We start from the raw sequence: 20,291 nt of genomic DNA, 5'->3' as shown, positions 1-20,291 counted from the left end.
CCTGTCTTAAAGCCTCTTAGAAGCGCATGTTCTCTCCCACACCCTCTTTATTTATATGATGACTTGGTCCACATGCACAGGTGGGCCGAAGGGCCTGTTACAATGCCGTACAGCCCTATGACACTGGATAAGTATTTCAGGTGCAAGAGAAAGCCAGCGAAAGAGCGGGTCCCCTTAGAGACTTAAAGGGGAAATGTGTGTAGAGCCAGGGGAGATGGCCAAGGCGGGAAATCAATACGTCAAGTCACACAGTACGGAAACAGGCCCTTCGGCCCTACTCATCCGGGCTGATCCGGATGCCCGTGCTACACTCCTCAAAGCTTTTGGTCATTGCATCAAACAAAGTGTCAAAGCATTCTGAAGAAGGGTCTCGACCCGAAACGTCACCAATTCCTTCTCTCCTGAGATGCTGCCTGACCTGCTGAGTTACTCCAGCATTTTGTGAATAAAAGCATTCAGCAAAGTCACTGAGGTATTCCAATGCCTCCGGGTGATGCAGAGGGTCAGGAATTCAAACTTGTTTGCTTTGACTTGGCTCTCTAGAGGTCTCTGAGGTTGTCTGGGGGAGCCGCAGTGGCTGAATTGTTGAGTGCTGTGAAGTTACCAGTGTGGTGAAACCTACATACACCCTCACACTCCTACCAACCTACCTCTCGGGGTCCTGCTGGCCTGATGTCATGTGACAAAACATAAAGTTGCCTATCAGTGGGGGCACTCGGAACCTGAGCTAACAGAACTCATTAGTGAAATTCAGTAAAGAGAGGAGCTTGAGTCAGAGCGTCCTACAGGTTGCAGACAGACCCTTCGATCCAACATGCCCATCAAGATGGAATTTAATAAAGAGAAATGTGAGGTCTTGCATTTTGGGAGTATTAACATGGGCAGAACTTACGCAGTGAACGGTAGGGCTCTGGGGAATGTTGTAGAGTAGAAGGATGTAGCAATACAGGTACATAGTTCGTTGAAAGTGGCATCACTGGTAGATAGATTGCTCAAAGAGGCTTTTGGCACATAGAAACGTAGAAAATGGGTGGAGGAGGAGCCCATTTGGCCCTTCGAGCCAGCACTGCCATTCATTGTGATCATGGCTGGTCATCCACAATCAGTAACCCGTACCTGCCTTCTCCCCATATCCATCAATTCCACTAGCCCCTAAAGCGATATCTAACTCTCTTTTAAATTCATCCAGTGAATTGGCCTCCACTGCCTTCTGTGGCAGAGAATTCCACAAATTCTCAACTCTCTGGGTGAAAAAGTTTCTTCTCACCTCAGTTTTAAATGGCCTCCCCTTTATTCTTAGACTGTGCCGCCTAGTTCTGGATTCCCCAACATTTGGAACATTTTTCCTGCATCTAGCTTGTCCAGTCCTTTTATAATTTTATACGTCTCAAATTCACAAACTCGAGCCAAACACAAAGTACTGGAGGAACTCAGTGGGTCAGGCAGCATCTGTTGAGGGAATGGACACACTGAGTTTTGGGTTGGGACTCTTCATCAGACAGATAGAGTAGGGTGGAGAAGCTTAATAAGAGAGGTAGGGGCGGGACAATGCCTGGCAAGTGTGCAGGTGAGGGTCTGGATGATTGACAGGTGGATGGAGCAAATGTCAAATGTTAGAGGTGATAAGGTGACAAAAGCTTGTTAGATAAGGAAAAATTGAAATGTAAAGCTGGAGGGAGGGATATGGGTGGTGGGGGGGAGGGGGTGTGAAAGAGGGGAGAAGAGGAAAAATGCAGGGTGACTAGGATGCAGAGATATGGTTTGAGAGAATAGCACATTCTGGGGTGGTGGGGACCAGGGAAAGAGAGTGGGGATGGGAGGTGTATTATTCTAGAGGAGAGAGGAGCAAGGAACTTTCAACGAACTATGTACCCACTTATCACTTGCCTGGATACAAAAAGCTGGAATGACTCAGTGGGTTAGACGGCATCTCTGGAGAAAAGGAATAGGTGATTGTCGAGACTCTGAAGAAGGGTCTTTTTGTCTTTTCCCCAACCTTTTTATGTCTGTCTTCGGTTTAAACCATCATCTGCAGTTATTTCCTACTCCTATCACTTGCCTGGCTTTACCCCAAGCCTATGTCCCTTTTCCAGATTTCTCCTCCGTACTCCTTCAGAGTAAGGTCCAAACCCGAAACGTCGCCAGTCCATTCCACTGGAGCTGCTGCCTGACCTGCTGAGTTTCTCCAGCACTTTGTGTTTTGCTCAAGAGTCCAGCATCTGCAATTCCTTGTGTCCCTAACCCAGTGAGATGTGAATTCACCGGTCCTGTAACAGAATAAACCAGTGCACCGCTAAAGATGTTTTCAAAGCCTTTCCTGCCTTCATGCAAACCCCAAGTGGTCAATGAGAACTGGTATCCCAACATGAAACATCACCTATCCATGTTCTCCAAAGACGTACAGGTATGTAGGTTAATTGGCTGGGTAAATGTAAAAATTGTCCCGAGTGGGTGTAGGATAGTGTTAATGTACGGGGATCGCTGGGCGGCACGGACTTGGAGGGCCGAAAAGGCCTGTTTCCGGCTGTATATATATGATATGATATGATATGATGATATTCTGCCTGACCTGCAGAGTTACTACAGCACTTAGTGTTCTAGGTACTCTTTCTCCTGGTGCTGGAAGTGCAAAGCAGGAGCAATTTTGAAATTAGTAGCAGGTTTCCTACCCTTGCCACATCTCTCATAATTTTACAAACTACTTTCAGATTTTGAGCAAAGGCATTTGAAATTAGTAGCAGATTTCCTCTTGAGCGGCAATGGGTCAAGATAAGATTTTAAGACCGAGATTCTTAGGTCTGCTGAAGGTATCAAGGGAACTACAATCAGTGTTTGGATTAGAGGGTATTAGTGGTAAGAAGAGGTTGGACAACTTTGATTGTTTAACCTGGATGTTAGATATTGAGGGGAGATCTGATAGAAGTTTATAAAATTATGAGAGATGCAGAGTAGACAGTCAAACCTTTTCTCAAGGTGAAAATGTCAAAGATGAAAGAACATAGGTGAGATTGGCAAAGACTAAAGAAGATGTATGGGGCAAATTTTATTTTTACAAAGATTGGTGTGTGAGTCGAACTTTTGCCAGGATGGTGGATGAGGTACTGTAGATACGATAGTGGCGTTGGATAGGCACATGGATATGCAGGGAATGAAGGGATATTGATCATGTGTAGGCACAGGAGATTAATGTGGCTTCATGTCTGGAACAAACATTGTGCAATGAAATATATTGAATGGCGGTGCAGGCTCGAAGGGCCGAATGGCCTACTCCTGCACCTATTTTCTATGTTTCTATGTTTCTATGAAAGGCCTGTTTCTGTGTTGTACTGTTCTATGTTCTACATTCAGAGCCATGTAACAAAGTCAAGTGAATGGGCTTGTTGATGTGTAAAATGAGGGAATCAAACAAGAGTTAATAGAATGTCTCAGAGCTCAATGTTCAACTCCTGTTTCCAGTTGGGTAAATGTCTGTAACTTGGGGAGCAGAGAGGAACAGAGGCATCAGTGTGTGTTGTGGGTAGAGGGAGCTGGCTGCAGAGTGGTGGACACTGCCCGGTCCATCACGGGTATGGACCTTACCACCTCAAAGGGATCTAAGGACCCACCCTGGCCACACTCTCATCTCGCTACTGCCATTGGGAAGAACATAGAGCAGTACAGCACAGGAGCAGGCCCTTTGGCCCACAGTATTTTGTGCTTCAAAAAAACTATGACCTCCATGTTCAAGAACAACTTCTTCCCAACAGCCATTGAAAACTGCACAACACCAACCTTACCAACCATAATCTACCATGGGCTTTGTTTTGATTGCATTGTGGACTTTGGTTTTCCACTATTACGGTCTGGTTGTTCCATATTACTGATTCTTAATTTATTGTACTATCGAGTATCGTACCGTTATTATGGACAGAGTTGGATTGTTTTCTCTGGAACGCCGGAGGTTGAGGGGAGACATGATAGAAGTATTTAAAATTATGAGAGGCATAGATAGGGTAGAAGTCACAACCTTTTTTCCCAGGTTGGAAATGCCAAATACTAGAGGCCATAGCTTTAAGATGAGAGGGACAACGTTTAAAGGGGATGCGGGGGGTTAGATTTGGTGGTGGGTGCTTGGAAATTGCTGCCCGGGGTGGTGATGCTCACTACAGTGGTGGCATTTAAGATACTTTTGGATAAGCATATGGATATGAAGGGACATGGATCACATGCAGGCAGATTGTCTAGGAAAATAACTGCAGATGCTGGTACAAATCGAAGGTATCACAAAATGCTGGAGTAACTCAGCGGGTCAGGCACCATCTCAGGAGAGAAGGAATGGGTAACCTTTCGGGTCGAGAAGGGTCACGACCCGAAACGTCACCCATTCCTTTTCTACTGAGATGCTGCCTGGCCCGCTGAGTTACTCCAGCATTTTGTGATACATGCAGGCAGATAATAAGTTGGTCGTGGCATTAGGTTCAACACAGACAATGTGGGCCAAAGGGCCTGTTCCTGTGCTGTACTGTTCAATGTTCGATAATATGATGATTGACAATGAGGCGTGACAAGAGGTACTGATGGATTTTCTTTCTCCTGAATCTCTTTCTCCAGGTTATGCTGTCCCTAAGACCATCACTGAATTTGCGTGAAAAGAAAAAGGGTTTTAAAAAGAGAGACTTTGATTCCAGGCTGACAACGACGCCAGCAGTGACACAATGGACTTGCCGGGTTCACCTGAGATTCACGCCGCTGTGCATGGTGTAAGTATGCACACCCTTGCTCCCAGGGTGGAACCAGCTGATGTTTGCTCCCATGACCATTTAACCGGGTTGGAAATATCTGGGGGGAACAGTGTTTATTCCAGCGAAGACTCTGGTGGTGGTTAAGAGTGACGATGCTTGATGAAGGGTGGCAAGTCAACGGTGGTCTCCATGGTGTGTTCTCAGAACTTTGTAGTACCTGTCACGTACTGAATCCCTCAGCATTGGCAGGGCCCGGTCTGAAGGGGAGAGGTAATGGGTTCATGTAGGATTCGTGTTAATGGAGGGACAGGGAATGGAGGGATATGGATTATGTTTATGTTTATTGTTACATACTGAGTTCCAGTGAAAAGCTATGTTTTGCCTGCTTTCCAAACTGACCAGATATACTATACATAGATATAATCTGTTCAAACTCGGAAGTACAATGGATAAAGCAAAGGGGAAAATACAGAGTGCAGAATATACTTATCAGCGTTGTAGCGCATGAGTTCCATTGTCAAGGTTCATTGTCCGCAATGGCATAGAAGTCTGCAGGTAAATAAAAGGTGGTCTTGGTATGATGTTTGGCACAGACATTGTGGGCTGAAGGGCCTGCTCCTGTGCTGTGCTGTTCTATGTTCTATCTGTGTTCTAGTGTTTACTTTATTATTATTGTCGCATGTATCTAAGTACAGTGAAAAGCTTGTTGTTGCATGCTACCCAGTCAGCGAAAAGACTAAACATGATTACAATCAAGCCGTCCATAGTATAGATACAGGATAAAGGATATAACATTTAGTGCATAGTAAAGTCTAATAAAGTCCGATTAAAGATACTTCAAAGGTTTCCCTAGAGGTAGTTGGAAGGTCAGGACCAAGCTGCTGAACCTGGAGGTCATGATTGTCAGACTCTTATACCTTCTTCCTGATGGCAGGAGTGAAATGAGAGCATGGCCAGGGTGGTGTGTGTCCATGATAATGCAGGCCTTGATAATGCTGGCAGAAATGTTGTCTTGGAACGTAGAACGCAAAACATCGTGGCAGGTGCTGGAATCTTGAGGAAACACAAAGTGCTGGAGTAACTCAGTGGGTCAGGCAGGATTTGTAGGGGATATAGATAGGATAGTGATGATTTAGCTTCTGAAGAAGGGTTCCGACCCGAAACGTCATTATCCATGTCCTCCAGAGATGCAGCATGACCCGCTGAGTTACTCCAGCACTTTGTGTTTTGTAGAACAGCACAGCACAAGAGCAGGCCCTTCAGCCCACTGTCCATGATATCGTTAAACAAATCTCCTCTGCCAGCACATGATCCATATCCCTGGAAGTTTGGTTTTTACATATGAAATATAAAAGTAGAGAAGTTGTGACGTAAACCAAGGCAATGGTGCGATTTCGTTTGGTTTACTTTTTTATTGTCACATAGATGCAGTGAAAAGCTTGATTTGCATGTTATCCAGTAAAATCATACAATACATGAGTACAATAAATCCTCTTCTGGAACAGCCTACAGCGAATGAACACATCCTGCTCCATCTTGCAACCTCCAAGTCTCTGAGAACTTCGATCTTGGCCCAAGGAGACATGCGGTTTGTGAGGCTGATGGGTCTGTTCCTATACTGTACGGTTCTGTCTTCTATGTGATAACATTTGTGCAGTCATCAGCAAACGTCCCCACTTCTAACCTTGCAATGGAAGAATGGTCATTAATGAAGCAGCTGAAGATGGATGTGTTCAGTCCAGGACCTGCCCAGAGGAACTGTCACAGTGATGTCCTGAGATCACCAACAACTGTACCGCCTTCATGGATCGGTGATGTTTCAGGTCAGGATCCTTCTTCGAACTGAAGAAGGGCCCTACTCAAAATGTCACCTAGTCATGTTCTCCAGAGATGTTGCCTTACCTGCTCAGTTATTCCAGCATCTACCAGTATCTGCAGTTTCTTGTATCTAAATTGTACTGTCTTTCCTTTTGTGAGGCATAGTTCCAAGCTGCAGTGTTTTTCCTTTGATGCACGTTGTTCAATTTAGTTTAGTTTAATTTAAGAATAGAGCATGGAAACAGGCCCCTCAGCCCACCGAGTCTGCACTGACCAACGCTCACTTGTACACTAGTTCCGGTCTATCCCACTAGCTCTATTCTGTAAACTGTCCACCAGGGACAATTTACAGAAGCCAATTAACCTACAAACCTGCACGTCTTTGCAATGTGGGAAGAAACCGGAGCACCCGGAGAAAACCCAAGCGGTCTTAGGAGAACGTGCAAAATATATGCAGACAGTAATCGGGATGGAACTGAAGTCTCTGGCGCTGTGAGGCAGTAGCACTTCTTGCCGTGCCGCCCTTGTCTTTGGTGCTTTGATGCTGCACGCCTTCACTTGCTACTGTGATGCCAGGGGCACTCAGTCTCACCCCACCTCTGGCATCCATCTCTGTGGTCCATGCTTGGTCCAAGGCTGTGATGAGACCTGAAGCTGAGGGGTCCTGGTGAAATTGGGCATCAGTGAGCCAGTAGCACTGTTGATGGCCATTTTTGAAACGTTCCTGGTGATTAAAAGTTGACACATGAGGCAACATTTATGAGCAGGATTTAGCCCTGTATGAGAGCACTTGTCCTGGATAGAGTTACAGAATCATGCAGCACGGAAACAAGTTGGCATACTGGGGCTAGGCACATTTACCTGTATTTGCCCCTTAACCTTATAAACCCTTCCTATCCATATATCTGTCCAAATTTATTTTTAAAGTTGTAATTGTATCCACTTACAGTTTCCTCTGGCAACTCATTCAAATTACGGACTACCTCTAAGTGGAAAGGTTGCCCCAAGATTCCTCTTCAGTCTCTCCCCTCTCACCTTAGGCCTGTGTTCTCTAATTTTTTAATCCTCTCCCCTAGCTAAAAGACTGTGAGCGTTCACTTTATCCATGTCCCAAGTCAGTACGGTGACCTCAGATCGACAAAGAGTTAGTTACCAGGTTACGGCAGCTAGCCGGCATCTAATTGTGGGGAGGGGCAGGTGTAGTGAATTGCTGAACAATTTCTCAGCCAGTTTGTGACCTCATCGAGAAACAAGGAACTACAAATGCTGGTTTGAAAACACAGACACAGTGCTGGAATAACTCAGGAGGTCAGGCAGCATCTCTGAAGATGTCACCTAACCATGTTGTCCAGAGATGCTACCTGATCCTCTGAGTTACTTCAGCACTGTAATCTCATCCAGTACTTTAACTACTTACCTCTCATCCAAACCAGAGCCGTCCCAGCCCGCCGCCCATCACTCATGTTCGCTTTGGCGCCCATCTGGCAAAACCTCATTCAGAATGTTCAAATCCATCTTTCTCCATAATCTCCTTATGCACTGCCCTTTGCTGAGGTACTTCAGATTCTCTAATTCTGGCCTTTTTTGTCATTCCATTATTATAGTTGCTTCACACTGGGGCTGTGTCAACGTCACAAGATTTGGGATTCTCTCGCTAAAAATGTCCACCTGTTTTCCTTCTAGAAACTCCTCAAAATAGCCTATCTTTGTCACCTGTCCTTACATTTTCACGTCTGGTTCAGAGGCACATCGTCTGCCAATACCCTTGTGAAGCAAGTTGAAATGCCACAATATGTTGCATTAAGCCATTTCTACTTGCAAATTGGTGACTTAAATACATAGGCTGTGAACTAATTTAAAGGATTGTTAAATATGTGATGGTTGTGTGGGAGCAAGTCGAGGCAGAGTGGAGGTGAGGTGATCATGCCATGGATTTAATGTCATGGGTATGAGATACAGTGAAAAGCTTTGTTTCTGTGTTATCCAGTCAAATCATACTCTACACAAGTACAATGAAGCCGTACACAAGTACCCCAGATAGTGCAAAGTGAAAGAGGTGGCGTCGGGATGAGGAAAAAGCTGTTCCTGAATCTGGTGGTATCGCTTTCAAGCTTTTGTATCTTCTGCCCATAGAAACATAGAAAATGGGTGCAGGAGGAGGTCATTCGGTCCTTCAAGCCAGCACCGCCATTCATTGTGATCATGGCTGATCATCCACAATCAGTAACCTGTGCCCAACTTCTCCCCATATCCCTCGGTTCCGCTAGCCCCCAGAGCTCTATCTAACTCTCTTAAATTCCTCCAGTGATTTGGCCTCCACTGCTCTCTGTGGCAGAGAATTCCACAAAGTCACAACTCTGGGTGAAAACGTTCCTTTTCACCTCAGTTTTAAATGGCCTCCCCTTTATTCTAAGACTGTGGCCCCTGGTTCTGGACTTGCCCAACATTGGGAACATTTTTTCTGCATCTAGCTTGTCCAGTTCTTTTATAATTTTATATGTCTCTATAAGATCCCCTCTCATCCTTCTAAACTCCAGTGAATACAAGCCTAGTCTTTTCAATCTTTCCTCATATGACAATCCCGCCATCCCAGGGATCAATCTCGTGAACCTACGCTGCACTGCCTCAATTACAAGGATGTCCTTCCTCAAAGTAGGAAACCAAAACTGTACACAATACTCCAGATGTGGTCTTACCAGGGCCCTATACAACTGCAGAAGAACCTCTTTACTCCTATACTGAAATCCTCTCGTTATGAAGGACAACATGCCATTAGCTTTCTTCACTGCCTGCTGTACCTGCACACCAACTTTCAGTGTCTGGTGTACAAGGACACCCAGCTCTCGCTGCACTTCCCCCTTACCTAACCTGACACCATTGATATAATAATTTGCCTCCTTGTTTTTGCCGCCAAAGTGGATAACCTCACATTTATCTATATTATACTGCATCTGCCACGCATCTGCCCACTCACTCAACCTGTCCAGGCGGCACGGTAGCGCAGCGGTAGAGTTGCTGCTTTACAGCGAATGCAGCGCCGGAGACTCAGGTTCGATCCTGACTACGGGTGCTGCACTGTAAGGAGTTTGTACGTTCTCCCCGTGACCTGCGTGGGTTTTCTCCGAGATCTTTGGTTTCCTCCCACACTCCAAAGACGTACGGGTATGTAGGTTAATTGGCTGGGTAAATGTAAAAATTGTCCCTAGTGGGTGTAGGATAGTGTTAATGTACGGGGATCGCTGGGCGGCACGGACTTGGTGGGCCGAAAAGGCCTGTTTCCGGCTGTATATATATGATATGATAAGTCACCCTTCAACCTCCTAACATCCTCTTCGCAGTTCACACTGCCACCCAGCTTTGTGTCATCCGCAAACTTGCTAGTGTTACTTCTAATTCCTTCAGCCAACTCATTAATATATATGGTAAACAGTTGCGGCCCCAACACCGAGCCTTGCGGCACTCCACTCGCCACTGCCTGCCATTCTGAAAAGGACCCGTTTATTCCTACTCTTTGCTTCCTGTCTGCCAACCAATTCTCTATCCATGTCAACACCCTACCCCCAATACCATGTGCTCTAATTTTGCTCACCAATCTCCCGTGTGGGACCTTATCAAAGGCTTTCTGAAAGTCTAGATACACTACATCCACTGGCTCCCCTTCATCCATTTTACTTGTCACATCCTCAAAAAATTCCAGAAGATTAGTCAAGCATGATTTCCCTTTCATAAATCCATGCTGACTTGGACTTATCCTTTTACTGCTATCCAAATGCACCATTATTACCTCTTTAATAATTGACTCCAGCATCTTCCCCACCACCGATGTCAGGCTAACTGGTCTGTAATTCCCCGTTTTCCCTCTCGCTCCTTTCTTGAAAAGTGGGATAACATTAGCTATCCTCCAATCCACAGGAACTGATCCTGAATCTATTGAACATTGGAAAATGATCACCAATGCGTCCACTATTTCTAGAGCCACCTCCCTGAGGACCCTGGGATGCAGACCATCAGACCCTGGGGATTTATCAGTCTTCAGTCCCATCAGTCCACCCAATTCTCGCCTAATGCAAATTTCTTTCAGTTCCTCTACTCCCCCCCCCCCCTAGATCCTCTGTCCTCTAGTACATCTGGGAGATTGTTTGTGTCTTCCTTAGTGAATACAGATCCAAAGTACTTGTTCAACTCTTCTGCCATTTCCTTGTTACCCATAATAATTTCACACGTGTCTGCCTTCAAGGGACCACATTTGACTTTGCTACTCTTTTTCTCTTAACATATCTAAAGAAACTTTTACTGTCCTTCTTTATATTCTTGGCCAGCTTCCCCTCGTACTTCATCTTTTCAGCCAGTATTGCCCGTTTTTTTACCTTCTGTTGTCCTATGGAAGTTTCCCAATCCTCTGGCTTCCCGCTACTCTTTGCTGTGTTATACATCTTTTCTTTTAGTTTTATTCCATCCCTAACTTCCCTTGTTAGCCATGGTTGCCTCTTACTCCCCTTAGAATCTTTCTTCCTCTTTGGAATGAAATGATCCTGCGTCTTCCGGATTATGCCCAGAAATTCCTGCCATTGCTGTTCCACCGTCATTCCAGCTCGGATCCCTTTCCAGTCGACCTTGGCCAGCTCCTCTCTCATGCCTTCATAGTCCCCTTTGTTCAACTGCAACACTGACACTTCCGATTTAACCTTCTCCCTCTCAAATTGCAGATTAAAACTAATCATATTATGATCACTACCTCCAAGCGGTTCCTTTACCTCGAGTTCTCTTATCAAATCTGGTTCATTGGACAACACTAAATCCAGAATTGCCTTTTCTCTGGTAGGCTACATTACAAGCTGCTCTAAGGATCCATCTCGGGGGCACTCTACAAACTCTCTTTCTTAGGGTCCAGAACCAACCTGATTTTCCCAGTCTACCTGCATATTGAAATCCCCCATCACCACAGTGGGAGAGAGAAAAAGAGGGAATGACCGGGTGAAAAAATGGTCTTTCCTGAGGCATCATGGCGTGGTGGCACAGCGGTAGAGTTGCTGCGTTACAGCGAATGCAGCGCCGGAGACTCAGGTTCAATCCTGACTACGGGTGCTGTACTGTACGGAGTTTGTACGTTCTCCCCGTGACCTGCGCGGGTTTTAGACAATAGACAATAGGTGCAGGAGGTGGCCATTCGGCCCTTCGAGCCAGCACCGCCATTCAATGTGATCATGGCTGATTTGGATAGCAGTAACAGGATCATTCCGAGTCAGCATGGATTTACGAAGGGGAAATCATGCTTGACAAATCTACTGGAATTTTTTGAGGATGTAACTAGGAAAATTGACAGGGGAGAGTCAGTGGATGTGGTGTACCTCGACTTTCAGAAAGCCTTCGACAAGGTCCCACATAGGAGATTAGTGGGCAAAATTAGAGCACATGGTATTGGGGGAAGGGTACTGACATGGATAGAAAATTGGTTGACAGACAGAAAGCAAAGAGTGGGGATAAATGGGTCCCTTTCGGAATGGCAGGCAGTGACCAGTGGGGTACCGCAAGGTTCGGTGCTGGGACCCCAGCTATTTACAATATACATTAATGACTTAGATGAAGGGATTAAAAGTACCATTAGCAAATTTGCAGATGATATTAAGCTGGGGGGTAGTGTGAATTGTGAGGAAGATGCAATAAGGCTGCAGGGTGACTTGGACAGGTTGTGTGAGTGGGCGGATACATGGCAGATGCAGTTTAATGTAGATAAGTGTGAGGTTATTCACTTTGGAAGTAAGAATAGAAAGGCAGATTATTATCTGAATGGTATGGAAGCATGCAGGTACAGCAGGCAGTGAAGAAAACCAATGGAATGTTGACCTTCGTAACAAGAGGAGTTGAGTATAGGAGCAAAGAGGTCCTTCTACAGTTGTACCGGGCCCTGGTGAGATCGCACCTGGAGTACTGTGTGCAGTTTTGGTCTCCAAATTTGAGGAAGGATATTGTTGCTATTGAGGGCGTGCAGCGTAGGTTCACTAGGTTAATTCCCGGAATGGCGGGACTGTCGTATGTTGAAAGGCTGGAGCAATTAGGCTTGTATACACTGGAATTTAGAAGGATGAGGGGGGATCTTATTGAAACATATAAGATAATTAGGGGATTGGACACATTAGAGGCAGGAAACATGTTCCCAATGTTGGGGGAGTCCAGAACAAGGGGCCACAGTTTAAGAATAAGGGGTAGGCCATTTAGAACGGAGATGAGGAAGAACTTTTTCAGTCAGAGAGTGGTGAAGGTGTGGAATTCTCTGCCTCAGAAGGCAGTGGAGGCCAGTTCGTTGGATGCTTTCAAGAGAGAGCTGGATAGAGCTCTTAAGGATAGCGGAGTGAGGGGGTATGGGGAGAAGGCAGGAACGGGGTACTGATTGAGAGTGATCAGCCATGATCGCATTGAATGGTGGTGCTGGCTCGAAGGGCTGAATGGCCTACTCCTGCACCTATTGTCTATTGTCTATTGATCATTCTCAATCAGTACCCCGTTCCTGCCTTCTCCCCATAACCCCCTAACTCCGCTATCCTTAAGAGCTCTATCTAGCTCTGAGATCTTCGGTTTCCTCCCACACTCCAAAGACGTACAGGTTTGTAGGTTAATTGGCTGGGCAAATGTAAAAATCGTCCCTAGTGGGTGTAGGATAGTGTTAATTTGCGGGGATCTCTGGGCGGCGCGGACCCGGTAGGCCGAAGGGCCTGTTTCTGCGCTGTATCTCTAAATCTAAATCTAAATCATGAAGTGTAGGCAGAGTCGCTGGTGGCGAGTGTGGTCTGTGTAATGGACTGCGCTGTTGCCAAACCAAGCTGAGATGCAACCAACAGTATGCTTTTATGGTGCATCTGTAGAAGTTGGTAAGAATCGTTAAGAGACATGCTGAACTTTCTACGTCTTCTGACTGCTTTCTTGATCATAGTTTCAATGTGGTTGGTCCAGAACAAATTGCAGTATAAGAGTGTTGAGATTTTGGAACCAAGACAATTGAGTGGAGATGAGATGCAGGTAGGCCAAGATATAATTGAACAAGGAAAGAAACAAGACACAAAGTGCTGGAGGAACTCATCAGGTCAAGCAGCATCTCTGAAGAACCAGATAGATGGGAAAAATGGCTCTCTCCTCCTATATTCCTAAGTATTTTACAGCTGTCACATGGAAAGTCAAACTTCTCATTGAGATAAGAGAGACTGGTGGCCTTGGATTTGCAGTTCTCTGAATGCCTGACCGAGATAAAGTCTGAAGATGACTTGTGAAACAGATTTCAGCATCTTATTTGCAGAGACATTTCTGAAGTTTTTTTAATGTCAAATTTGGAAGTGCTCACACATTTTAATTGATCTCCTGAAGTAAATTAGCAGTATGTAGTTGTTGAGCTAGTGCCTGTTATGAAATTTTCACCCAGTTTCACAATAGCTGCCATCAAAAGGTGGTGAGTTCAGTCCCCCTCCACGTGATTCCATGTGCCACAGATGGCGGTGGAGGACAAATCATTGGATATTTTTAAAGTGGAGAGTGACAGGTTCTTGATTAGTACGGGTGTCAAAGATTCTGGGGAGAAGGCAGGAGAATGTGGGTTGAGAGGGAAAGATAGATCAGCCATGATTGAATGGTGGAGTAGACTCGATGGGCCGAATGGGTCTAATTCTGCTGCTATGACATATGAACATGAAGAAGGAGCATTGAACTGATACACTTCTCTTTGACCAATAGTAGCGCTGTTCGATGGAGCAGCTCCACTCTGCGTCAGTGGATTTCACTTCACAGAAACACAAAATGCAGGGCTGCACAATGAGAGAAGCAGTACTGAGGGAGCACCACACTGTGGGAGGGGGCAGAACAGAGGGAGCATCGCACTGTGAGAAGGGCAGTACTGAGGGATCCCCGCACTGTGGGAGGGACGGTACTGAGGGAACGCTGCACTGTGGGAGGGCCAATACTGCAGGAGTGCCACAGTGTTGGGCGGAGGCGGGAATCAGCACTGGGGAGGCACTGAGGTGCTGCAGTGCGGTAGTGCTGTGCTATCATGGAGTGGGAAGACGTTATTAAGAGAGCATCCGTTGTTGGTTTGGTGTGGGGCTGAGGGAATTCCACATTGTTTGGAAAAGCACTGCAGTGATTGAAGCCATGCCCTCTCACATATGTAAAAGAATGTCTCAGAGAAGAGCAGAGGAGTTTTCCTGGTGATCTGGTAAATATTTACCTTATGACAGACACCATTTTAAAATAGATTAACTGATCATGAACACATTCCTCTTTGTGGGGCCTTGTGCGCAAAATAGCTGATGTGCTCAGTACATGGATTGAGGTTGTGAAAGACTCCATATAAATACACGTCCTATTGGGGATCCTGCAAATAATTTCAGAAAGTTGTTGGGAGTGATCCCAATGCTTGGGAACGTTTGTGGGAAGCGAGCGAGGTCAGTCAGCCTGCTGAGTGAGTGTGCACCAAACCAATGACTGTATACTGTGGTGGTTCCAACCGTGAGTCATCTAGCACAGAAAAGGTACTTCAGCCCAACCCATCCATGCTGACAAAGATGCCTCATCCAAGCTGATCTCATTTGCCTGTGTTTGGCCCAAATCCCTCTAAATTTTTCCTATCTAAATACCGGTCTAACTTCTTCCTCTGGCAGCTCATTCCATAACCCACCACCCTCTGAATGAAAAAGTTGCTTCTCGGGTTCCCCTCTCACCTTAATCTTATGCCCTTCTTGAATCCACTAGGTGGAAAAAAAGACTGTGCATTCACTTTATCTATCCCCTCGTGATTTTACACACCTCTATTAGATCAGCCCTCATCCTCCTGCGCTTCAAGAAATAAAGTTCTAACCTCCCCCTATAGTTCGGGCTCTCTGGTCCTGGCAGCATCATTGTAAATCTTCTCTGCTTCCCAGCGTTATGGCACCTTTCCTAACTGAACAGAATACTCCAAGTGCGGCCTTTTCAATGTCTTGTGCAATTGTAGCATAACCTCTGAAGAAGGGTCTCAACCCGAAAAGTCACCAATTCCTTCTCTCCAGAGATGCTGCCAGTCCCGCTGAGTTACTCCAGCTTTTCATGTCTATCTCCCAATTTCTATACTCAGTTCCTTGATGGATGAATGCTAGCAGGCCAACAGCCTCCTTCACCACCCTATCTACCTGCAAAGCCATTTTCAGGTCAAGTCAATTTTATTTGTACAGCACATTTAAACCACATTGACCAAGGTGCTGTACATCAGTGCAGGTACTAAAAAAGAACATACAATAGCACACAAACCAAACAACACAGATATAAACAGTTCACAGCGCCGCCTCAGAGGGCCTCAAACGCTCGGGAATAGAAGTAGGTTTTGAGCCTGGACTTAAAGGAGTCGATGGAAGGGGCAGTTCTGATGGGGAGTGGGATGCTGTTCCACAGTCTAGGAGCTGCAACTGCAAAAGCACGGTCACCCTTGAGCTTAAGCCTAGACCGCGGGACAGTCAGCAGCCCCAAGTCGGCCGACCTGAGGGACCTGGAGTTTGAGTGGTGGGTTAAAAGATTTTTGATATGGGGGGGGGTCAAGTCCGTTTAGGGCTTTGTATGCAAATAGGAGGGGTTTGAAATCGATTCTGTACCGTACTGGGAGCCAGTGGAGAGAGGCCAGAATCGGGGTGATATGGTCCCCGATTAGTCAGGGACTATGTACTTGTAGGTCCTGTGAGGTGAATGGTTGATATGCTTGGAGGTCTAGACTGGCATTGATCTGAGGACACCAGCCATGCATTGGTCCCTCTGGGAAGTACCTCCAACTGTTGTTGAAGTTAGAAGTGAGAAATGAAAGTACATGGTGGAAATTAAAGTGAAATTTGATGTCGAAGCAATGCGCAATGATGAGTCAATTGACTGAGCAAAACACAAAGTGCTGGAGTAACTCAGCAGGTCAGGCAGCATCTGTGAATTAAATGGACAGACGATGTTTCGGGTCGGGACCATTCTACAGACTGATTGGCTGATAATGACAGAGTAAAGATACCATCAGCCACTGGACCAGCAACACTGCTTCCTGACGTTTAAACCAAGTGGGCAGCTGCCGATGGAATTAACCTTTATTCTGGTGTTGCTGTATCCTAAATAACTCAGAACCTGGGCCTAGTTGGCAATGTCGGTGTATTTTGCCCATCCCAGTTTTTGGAATAACACAATGGACACTGGACCCACTGTTGGGTGATGTAGGAGCATATTCAGTGCCGACATTGGCAGCGATAGCTGCCTCGCAAGAATGAATAGGCAACAGAGGTTATTGGACGGAAAGGACTGCGTGGTCACAAGCACTTTACAAAGGTCAAGCAACAAAGCAGCCACAAGACACTGCAGATGCTGGAATCTGGAGCAAAACACAAACTGCCTTTAGTTGTTAAGTAGTTATGAGAACGGACAAATCTAGTCTGCAAGTTAAAGTCCTGAATTGGGACAGGACAAATTTCAACGATAACTGACAGGAGCTTGCAAAAGTTGATTGCAGTGGAATGTTTGTAAGCAAAGGGATTTCTAATAAGTGGGAGGCTTTTAACAGAGAGATAGTGAGAGTTCAAGGTCTGCATGTTCTTGTTGCAGTAAAGGGCAAGACTGGCAGGAGTAGGGAACCCTGCATGATAAGAGATGTTGAGCTCAGAAGAAAGGAGACATGGGTCAGGTACAGGCTGTTGGGATCGTGTATTCCTGGGGCAGTATAGGGAATACGGGAGTCTATTTAAGAAGGAAGTCAGGAGTGCAAAAAGAGGGCGTTGGATAGATTTGGTAAAGATTAAGGAAAATTCAAACAGATTTTATGTATTATTAATGGAAAAAGCATAAGAAGGGAGAGAATAGAGATCCTTAAACACCAAGGTATTTATTCACAGAATGCTGGAGTAACTCAGCAGGTCAGGCAGCATCTCAGGAGTGAAGAAATGGGTGACGTTTCGGGTCGAGACCCTTCTTCAGACTGACGTAAGGGGGGCGGGACAAAGGAAGGATATAGGTGGAGACAGGAAGTTAGAGGGAGAACTGGGAAGGGGGAGGGGAAGAGAGGGACAGAGGAACTATCTAAAGTTGGAGAAGTAAATGTTCATACCGCTGGCCTGCAAGCTGCCCCGGCGAAATATGAGGTGCTGTTCCTCCAATTTCCGGTGGGCCTCACTATGGCACTGGAAGAGGCCCATGACAGAAAGGTCAGACTGGGAGTGGGAGAGGGAGTTGAAGTGCTCAGCCACCGGGAGATCAGGTTGGTTAAGGCGGACTGAGGGAAGGTGTTGAGCGAAGCGATCGCCGAGCCTGCGTTTGGTTTTGCCGATGTAAAGAAGTTGACATCCAGAGCAGCGGATGCAATAGATGAGGTTGGAGGAGGTGCAGGTGAACCTCTGTCTCACCTGGAAAGACTGTTTGGGTCCTTGGATGGAGTTGAGGGGGGAAGTTAGAGTTGGAGTTTCCAAAGTGGATATCTATGTGTGGAGCCGCAGGAGATAGGCAAGATCCTCAATATTTATCCACTGTTTTTACCGTGGGGAAAGACAGGGGTACATGGGACAGTTAATGGAGATATCTTGAGGGCAGTCCGTATTACAGTCGAAGACATACGCTGGATGTCCTAAAGTGTGTGATGGTAGACAAATCTCCCGGGCCTGATCAGGTGTATCTGAGGACACTGTGGGAAGCAAGAGAAAACTTGCAGGAGCCTTGGCAAAGACATATGCATCATCGTATGACAAAGGTGAGGGGCCGGAGGACTGGAATGTGGCTAATGCTGTGCCTTTAAATCAGACAGTCTGCAAAGAAAAGGCTGGGAACTATCGACCAAGTCTAACAATAAGTCAAGGCTAAAGATAGACACAAAAAGCTGGAGTAACTCAGCAGGTCAGGCAGCATCTCTGGAGAAAAGGAATCGGTAACGTTTCGAGTCGAGACCCTTCTTCAGACTGAGAGTCAGGGGAAAGGGAAACGAGAGATATAGACGGTGATATATAGAGAGAGATATAGAACAAATGAATGAAAGATATGCAAAATAAAACGATGATAAAGGAAACAGGCCATTGATAGCTGTGGTTAAAACAAATTACATATAATGAAACTCACCAGGACGACAGTGAAGCTAGTGTAACAACTAGGGTGGGGGAGGGACGGAGAGGGGATGCAAGGGTTACTTGAAGTTAGAAGATCAATATTTATACCACTGGGTTGAAATTGTCCAAGCGAAATATGGGGTGCTGTTCCTCCAATTTGTGTTTGGTTTCACTCTGATAATGGAGGAGGCCCTGAACTGAAAGGTCAGTGTGGGAATGGAAAGGTGAGTTCAAGTGTTTGGCAACCAGGAGATCAGGTAGGCCCAGGTGGACTGAGCGAAGGTGTTCAGTGAAACGATTCCCCAGTCTACGTTTGGTCTTGCCATTGTCCCCACATGGAACAACGGATACAGTAGACGAGGTTGGAGGAGGTACAAGTGAACCCATGCCTAACCTGAAAGGACTGTCGGGGTCCCTGGGCAGAGTCGAGGGAGGATGTATAGGGACAGGTGTTGCATCTCCTGTGGTTGTGGGGGAAGGTACCTGGGAAGGGGATGGTTTGGGTGGGAAGGGATGAGTTAACCAGGGAGTTGCGGAGGAAATGGTCTCTGCGGAAGGCGAAAAGGGGCGGAGATGGAAAGATGTGACTAGTGGTGGATTCGTGTTGGAGGTGGCGAAAATGTCGGAGGATTATGTGCTGTATGCAGTAGCCGATGGGGTGAAAGGTAAGGACTAGGGGGACTCTGTCCCTGGTGCGACTGGGGGGAGGGGGCCGAGGAGACATGAGGGGGGCCTCATAGAAACATAGAAAATAGGTGCAGGAGGAGGCCATTTGGCCCTTCGAGCCAGCACCGCCATTCATTGTGATCATGGCTGATCATCCACAATCAGTAACCTGTGCCTGCCTCCTCCCCATATCCCTTGATTCCACCAGCCCCTAGACTTCTATCTAACTCTCTTTTAAATTCATCCAGTGAATTGGCCTCCACTGCCTTCTGTGGCAGAGAATTCCACAAATTCACAACTCTCTGGGTGAAAAAACTTCTTCTCAACTCAGTTGTAAATGGCCTCCCCTTTATTCTTAGATTGTGGCCCCTGGTTCTGGACTCCCCCAACTTTGGGAACATTTTTCCTGCATCTAGCTTGTCCAGTCCTTTTATCATTTTATACATCTCTATAAGATCCCCTCTCATCCTTCTAAACTCCAGTGAATACAAGCCCAGTCTTTCCAATCTTTCCTCATATGACAGTCCTGCCATCCCAGGGATTAACCTCATGAACCTATGCTGCACTGCCTCAATAGGAAGAATGTCTCCACACAATACTCCACACAATACTCCAGATGTGGTCTCACCAGGGCCCTATACAACTGCAGAAGGACCTCCTTGCTCCTATACTCAAATCCTCTCATTATGAAGGCCAACATGCCATTAGCTTTCTTCACTGCCTGCTATACCTCCACGTTTACTTTCAGTGACTGGTATACAAGGACACCCAAGTCTCGTTGCACTTCCCCTTTACCTAATCTGACATTTTCGGAATGGCAGGCAGTGACTAGTGGGGTACCGCAAGGCTCACTGCTGGGACCCCAGTTATTTACAATATATATTAATGATTTGGACGAGGGAATTGAATGCAATATCTCTAAGTTTGCGGATGACACGAAGCTGGGTGGCAGTGTTAGCTGTGAGGAGGATGCTAGGAGGCTGCAGAGTGACTTGGATAGATTAGGAGAGTGGGCAAA

The 20,291-nt window shown here is 46.2% G+C and overlaps 1 protein-coding gene across 8 annotated transcripts in view; it reads left to right on the top strand.

The window, feature by feature from the left end:
• LOC144592816 (anion exchange protein 2-like) overlaps window positions 1-20,291 on the top strand; it is a 200,576-nt gene that overhangs the window by 77,914 nt on the left and 102,371 nt on the right. For all 8 annotated transcript variants that reach the window (XM_078397932.1, XM_078397935.1, XM_078397933.1 and 5 more), the window contains one exon: window positions 4,591-4,739. In XM_078397932.1, the coding sequence (XP_078254058.1) occupies window positions 4,695-4,739 (45 nt within the window). In that variant the 5' untranslated portion in view covers window positions 4,591-4,694. The remainder of the gene's footprint in view (window positions 1-4,590; window positions 4,740-20,291) is intronic.

This window comes from Rhinoraja longicauda, chromosome 4 (genome assembly GCF_053455715.1).
Source record: "Rhinoraja longicauda isolate Sanriku21f chromosome 4, sRhiLon1.1, whole genome shotgun sequence".
In the NCBI taxonomy this organism is placed as follows: Eukaryota; Metazoa; Chordata; class Chondrichthyes; order Rajiformes; family Arhynchobatidae; genus Rhinoraja; species Rhinoraja longicauda.
The sequence above is the reverse complement of the archived record's forward strand: the minus strand, read 5'-3'. Positions and strand labels throughout refer to the sequence as shown.